This window comes from Mustelus asterias, unplaced genomic scaffold (genome assembly GCF_964213995.1).
Source record: "Mustelus asterias unplaced genomic scaffold, sMusAst1.hap1.1 HAP1_SCAFFOLD_416, whole genome shotgun sequence".
NCBI classification, from domain to species: Eukaryota; Metazoa; Chordata; class Chondrichthyes; order Carcharhiniformes; family Triakidae; genus Mustelus; species Mustelus asterias.
The window spans coordinates 121,030-128,059 of record NW_027590371.1 but is presented as its reverse complement, the minus strand read 5'-3'; the positions used below and the strand labels follow the sequence as shown (position 1 = coordinate 128,059).

At 52.0% G+C, this 7,030-nt stretch overlaps 1 protein-coding gene across 1 annotated transcript in view; it reads right to left on the bottom strand.

Moving 5' to 3' along the window:
- The window catches only part of LOC144486621 (uncharacterized), a 27,311-nt gene extending 20,581 nt beyond the window's left edge, over positions 1-6,730 (bottom strand). Inside the window, exons 1-3 of the mRNA XM_078204667.1 lie at positions 6,677-6,730; positions 6,224-6,301; positions 2,374-2,481 (exon numbers count right to left, since the gene is read on the bottom strand). Of these exons, the coding sequence (XP_078060793.1) occupies positions 2,374-2,481; positions 6,224-6,301; positions 6,677-6,683 (193 nt within the window). The 5' untranslated portion in view covers positions 6,684-6,730. The remainder of the gene's footprint in view (positions 1-2,373; positions 2,482-6,223; positions 6,302-6,676) is intronic.
- Positions 6,731-7,030: the final 300 nt, after the last annotated feature.

Below are 7,030 nucleotides of genomic sequence, written 5' to 3'. Positions count from 1 at the left end.
CTACACCAGCATCCCCCACGATGATGGCATTGCTGCAACTGCCTCAATACTCAACGCCAACAACTGCCAGTTTCCAGATCCAATTTTACAACTCATCCGCTTCATCCTGGACCACAACGTCTTCACCTTGAACAACCAGTTCTTCATCCAGACACACGGAACAGCCATGGGGACCAAATTCGCACCTCAATATGCCAACATCTTCATGCACAGGTTCGAACAAGACTTCTTCACCGCACAGGACCTTCAACCGATGCTATACACTAGATACATCAATGATATGTTCTTCCTTTGGACTCATGGTGAACAATCACTGAAACAACTATATGGTGACATCAACAAGTCCCATTCCACCATCAGACTCACCATGGACTACTCTCCGGAATCGGTTGCATTCTTGGACACACGCATCTCCATTAAGGACGGTCACCTCAGCACCTCACTGTACCGCAAGCCCACGGATAACCTCACGATGCTCCACTTCTCCAGCTTCCAGCCTAAACACGTTAAAGAAGCCATCCCCTACGGACAAGCCCTCCGAATACACAGGATCTACTCGGATGAGGAGGATCGCAACAGACACCTCCAGACGCTGAAAGATGCCCTCATAAGAACAGGATATGGCGCTAGACTCATTGATCAACAGTTCCGACGCGCCACAGCGAAAAACCGCACCGACCTCCTCAGAAGACAAACACGGGACACGGTGGACAGAGTACCCTTCGTCGTCCAGTACTTCCCCGGAGCGGAGAAGCTACGGCATCTCCTCCGGAGCCTTCAACATGTCATTGATGAAGACGAACATCTCGCCAAGGCCATCCCCACACCCCCACTTCTTGCCTTCAAACAACCGCACAACCTCAAACAGACCATTGTCCGCAGCAAACTACCCAGCCTTCAGGAGAACAGTGACCACGACACCACACAACCCTGCCACAGCAACCTCTGCAAGACGTGCCGGATCATCGACACGGATGCCATCATCTCACGTGAGAACACAATCCACCAGGTACACGGTACATACTCTTGCAACTCGGCCAACGTTGTCTACCTGATACGCTGCAGGAAAGGATGTCCCGAGGCATGGTACATTGGGGAAACTATGCAGACGCTACGACAACGGATGAATGAACACCGCTCGACAATCACCAGGCAAGACTGTTCTCTTCCTGTGGGGAGGCACTTCAGCAGTCACGGGCATTCAGCCTCTGATCTTCGTGTCAGCGTTCTCCAAGGTGGCCTTCACGACACACGACAGCGCAGAGTCGCTGAGCAGAAACTGATAGTCAAGTTCCGCACACATGAGGACGGCCTAAACCGGGATCTTGGATTTGTGTCACATTATCAGTAACCCGCACAGTTTGCCTCCTGGACTTGCAGAATCTCACTGGCTGTTCTGTCTGGAGACGATACACATCTCTTTAACCTGTGCTTAATGCTCCCTCCATTCACATTGTCTGTATCTTTAAGATCTGCTTGGCTGTAGGGATTCGCATTCTAATCAGTATTCTGTAACTTGATTTTGTTTCTCTGTGCCCTGTTTGCTCCGAAAGCTAATGGTATTTGTTACCAAATAAACCTGTTGGACTTCAACCTGGTGTTGTGAGACTTCTTACTGTGTTTGATGGGGACAGTGTAGAGGGAGCTTAACTCTGTCTCTTACCCCGTGCTGTACCTGTCCTGGGAGTGTTAGATGGGGACAGTGTAGAGGGCGCTTTACTCTGTATCTATCCCTGTGCTGTACCTGTCCTGGGAGTGTTTGATGGGGACAGTGTAGAGGGAGCTTTATTCTGTATCTAACCCCGTGCTGTACCTGTCCTGGGAGTGTTTGATGGGGACAGTGTAGAGGGAGCTTTACTCTGTATCTAACCCCGTGCTGCACCTGTCCTGGGAGTGTTTGATGCGGGACAGTGTAGAGGGAGCTTTACTCTGTATCTAACCCCGTGCTGTACCTGTCCTGGGAGTGTTTGATGGGGACAGTGTCGAGGGAGCGTTACTCTGTATCTAACCCCGTGCTGTACCTGTCCTGGGAGTGTTTGATGGGGACAGTGTCGAGGGAGCTTTACTCTGTATCTAACCCCATGCTGTACCTGTCCTGGGAGTGTTTGATGGGGACAGTGTAGAGGGAGCTTTACTCTGTATCTAACCCCGTGCTGTACCTGTCCTGGGAGTGTTTGATGGGGACAGTGTAGAGGGAGCGTTACTCTGTATCTAAACCCGTTCTGTACCTGTCCTGGGAGTGTTTGATGGGGACAGTGTCGAGGGAGCGTTACTCTGTATCTAACCCCGTGCGGTGAGTGTATTGGGAGCTGAGGCCAGTTGGGTGTCTCAGTGAGTTACACACTCAGTGATGCAGTGATTTTAGCAGATTACCTGCCACAGGCTCCCTCTGCTGTGGGACAGTTTCTCCACACTGACTGGGAACATTTTCGTAACTGCCCTGTTTCGCTCCGCTCTCCGACTCCACATCATCATAAACCCCTTCAAAACACAGAGGAATGGGGTTATGTCTCCGCCTGTGATTACCTGTTCACTTCTTAACAATTTCCACAGAGAGAAGGAGGCCATTCAGCCCATCCTGCCCCATGGTAGCCCACTGAAAGATGTATTCAATTATTCCCCACTCTCTCTCCCGCTCTCCCTGTAAATTTTCCCCCTTCCAGTATTTCCCCAATTGCCCCTTTTGAAAGTTGCGATTGGATCTGCTTCCAGTGCCCTTTCAGGCAACGCCTTCCAGATCACAACTGCTGCTCTGAAGAGGGGAGAAGACCCCATCCCCTGTCACTCAATGTACTGCTCGACCGAGAGAGAGAGGGAGAGAGAGAGAGAGAGAGACAGAGACAGTGAGAGAGAGAGAGAGACAGGGAGAGAGAGAGAGAGACAGAGAGAGACAGAGAGAGAGACAGAGAGAGACTGAGAGAGAGAGAGACAGAGACAGAGAGAGACAGAGAGAGAGACAGAGAGAGAGAGAGAGACAGAGAGAGAGAGAGACAGAGAGAGAGAGAGACAGAGAGAGAGAGAGACAGAGAGAGAGAGAGACAGAGAGAGAGAGAGACAGAGAGAGAGAGGGAGAGAGAGAGAGAGACAGAGAGAGAGAGACAGAGAGAGACAGAGACAGTGAGAGAGAGAGAGACAGAGAGAGACAGAGAGAGACTGAAAGAGAGAAAGAGACTGAAAGAGAGACTGAGAGAGAGACTGAGAGAGAGACTGAGAGAGAGACTGAGAGAGAGACAGAGAGAGAGACAGAGAGAGAGAGACAGTGAGAGAGAGAGAGAGAGAGACTGAGAGAGAGACAGAGAGAGAGGGACGGAGAGAGAGACAGAGAGAGAGAGACAGAGAGAGAGACAGAGAGGGAGACAGAGAGAGAGACCGAGAGAGACAGTGAGAGAGAGAGAGACAGGAGAGAGAGAGAGACAGAGAGAGTCAGGCAGAGAGAGAGAGACAGAGAGAGAGAGACAGAGAGGGATTGAGAGTGATAGAGAGAGACAGAGAGAGAGAGATTGGTGGAGTAGTGGATGAGGTGGAGGGCTGTTGTAGGCTGCAAAGAGACATAGATAGGATGCAAAGCTGGGCTGAAAAATGGCAAATGGAGTTAAACCCTGATAAATGTGAGGTGATTCATTTTGGTAGGACAAATTTAAATGTGGATTACAGGGTCAAAGGTAGGGTTCTGAAGACTGTGGAGGAACAGAGAGATCTTGGGGTCCATATCCACAGATCTCTAAAGGTTGCCAGTCAAGTGGATAGAGCTGTGAAGAAGGCCTATAGTGTGTTAGTTTTTATTAACAGGGGGTTGGAGTTTAAGAGCCGTGGGGTTATGCTGCAACTGTACAGGACCTTGGTGAGACCACATTTGGAATATTGTGTGCAGTTCTGGTCACCTCACTATAAGAAGGATGTGGAAGCGCTGGAAAGAGTGCAGAGGAGATTTACCAGGATGCTGCCTGGTTTGGAGGGTAGGTCTTATGAGGAAAGGTTGAGGGAGCTAGGGCTGTTCGCTCTGGAGCGGAGGAGGCTGAGGGGAGACTTAATAGAGGTTTATAAAATGATGAAGGGGATAGATAGAGTGAACGTTCAAAGACTATTTCCTCGGGTGGATGGAGCTATTACAAGGGGGCATAACTATAGGGTTCGTGGTGGGAGATACAGGAAGGATATCAGAGGTAGGTTCTTTACGCAGAGAGTGGTTGGGGTGTGGAATGGACTGCCTGCAGTGATAGTGGAGTCAGACACTTTAGGAACATTTAAGCGGTTATTGGATAGGCACATGGAGCACACCAGGATGATAGGGAGTGGGATAGCTTGATCTTGGTTTCAGATAAAGCTCGGCACAACATCGTGGGCCGAAGGGCCTGTTCTGTGCTGTACTGTTCTATGTTCTGTTCTATGTTCTAGAGAGAGAGAGAGACAGAGAGAGAGAGAGAGACAGGCAGAGAGAGTGACAGACAGAGAGAGAGAGATGCAGAGAGAGAGAGAGAGAGACAGAGAGAGAGAGTCAGGCAGAGAGAGAGAGAGACAGAGAGGGATTGAGAGCGATAGAGAGACAGAGAGAGAGAGAGAGTGAGTGACGGAGAGACAGGGAGAGAGAGAGAGAGACAGAGAGAGAGAGAGAGACAGAGAGAGAGTGAGTGAGTGAGAGAGGGTGGGAGAGAGTGTTGAAGTTTATTTATTAGTTCCAAGTAGGCTTACATTAACACTGCAATTAAGTTACTGTGAAAATCCCTCAGTTGCCACACTCCGGCGCCTGTTCGGGTACACTGAGGGAGAATTTAGCACGGCTAATGCACCCTAACCAGCACGTCTTTCAGACTGTGGGAGGAAACCGGAGCACCCGGAGGAAACCCACGCAGACACGGGGAGAATGTGTAGACTCCGCACAGACAGTGACCCAAGCCGGGAATTGAACCCAGGTCCCTGGAGCTGTGAGGCAGCAGCGCTAACCACTGTGTCACTGTGCCCCCGGGAATCGAACCCGGGTCCTTGGAGCTCCGAGTGTGGTCTAACCGAGGGATATGGAGACTGGAACTGTGCACAGTGCTCCGAGTGTGGTCTAACCGAGGGATATGGAGACTGGAACTGTGCACAGTGCTCCGAGTGTGGGTCTAACCGAGGGATACGCAGACTGGAACTGTACACAGTGCCCCTAGTGTGGTCTAACCGAGGGATATTGAGACCGGAACTGTGCACAGTGCTCCGAGTGTGGTCTAACCGAGGGATATGGAGACTGGAACTGTGCACAGTGCTCCGAGTGTGGTCTAACCGAGGGATATTGAGACCGGAACTGTGCACAGTGCCCCTAGTGTGGTCTAACCGAGGGATATGGAGACTGGAACTGTGCACAGTGCTCCAAGTGTGGTCTAACCGAGGGATATGGAGACTGGAACTGTGCACAGTGCTCCGAGTGTGGTGTAACCGAGGGATATGGAGACTGGAACTGTGCACAGTGCTCCGAGTGCGGGTCTAACCGAGGGATATGGAGACTGGAACTGTGCACAGTGCTCCGAGTGCGGGTCTAACCGAGGGATATGGAGACTGGAACTGTGCACAGTGCTCCGAGTGTGGGTCTAACCGAGGGGTATGGAGACTGGAACTGTGCACGGTGCTCCGAGTGTGGGTCTAACCGAGGGATATGGAGACTGGAACTGTGCACAGTGCTCCGAGTGTGGGTCTAACCGAGGGATATGGAGACCGGAACTGTGCACAGTGCTCCGAGTGTGGGTCTAACCGAGGGATATGGAGACTGGAACTGTGCACAGTGCTCCGAGTGTGGGTCTAACTGAGGGATATGGAGACTGGAACTGTGCACAGTGCTCCGAGTGTGGGTCTAACCGAGGGATATGGAGACTGGAACTGTGCACAGTGCTCCGAGTGTGGTTTAACCGAGGGATATGGAGACTGGAACTGTGCACAGTGCTCCGAGTGTGGTCTAACTGAGGGATAGGGAGACTGGAACTGTGCACAGTGCTCCGAGTGTGGGTCTAACCGAGGGATAGGGAGACTGGAACTGTGCACAGTGCTCCGAGTGTGGTGTAACCGAGGGATATGGAGACTGGAACTGTGCACAGTGCTCCGAGTGTGGTCTAACCGAGGGATATGGAGACCGGAACTGTGCACAGTGCTCCGAGTGTGGGTCTAACCGCGGGATATGGAGGCTGGAACTGTGCAGTGCTCCCAGTGTGTGAAGATTGGAGTGTATTGTGAATGAATCAGAGTTTGGACTCACCGTCCTTCAGTTGGGCAGTGCCCACCACATCATCGTAATATTCCTTCACCGTTTTGTCCGTGGGGTCGCTGCTGGTTCCTGGAATTAACGAGTAAAATTTGGGATGTAATGGAATCTCGGCGTTTTGTCAAAGACACAATAAGATTGTAGGCATTTCCCCAGACAGGCAGAGTAAATAGGTGTGTGTGTGAGTACAGGACCCCTCCCCCAATCCCGAGCGGGCACCATCTCCCACAGATTCCCCTTTCTCGCCCCTCACCGACAGACCCCAGAGCTTTTTACTCAGGGAGGTGTCTGACTCGGTGCAGGGGGGTGGCAGGGAGAGGGGGGGCGGGGGGGGAATGGTATTGTCCCAGAGGTACAAGGTCAGCCCCTGGCCCCCTCACACTGAGTGCCGGAGGCTTTCCGTTAGGGTACCTGTCTGAACGGTTCCAACACGCCTGGAATACTCACCTGCCATCTCACTCGACCCGTCGCTGCCAACCACATCATCATAGTACTCCCCAGCGCCTCCTGCAGGGAGACAAGGACAGTGTCTGGGATCAGTCTGGACTCACGGTACGGACCATCACACACCCACATCCACTCACACACACCCACACACAGAACCACACACTCACTCTCTCGCACACGCACTCTCTCACACACTCTCTCACACACACACTCACTCTCTCGCACACGCACTCTCTCACACACACACTCACACTCTCTCACACACGCACCCTCTCTCACACACGCACCCCCTCTCACACACGCACCCTCTCTCACACACGCACCCTCTCTCACACACGCACCCTCTCTCACACA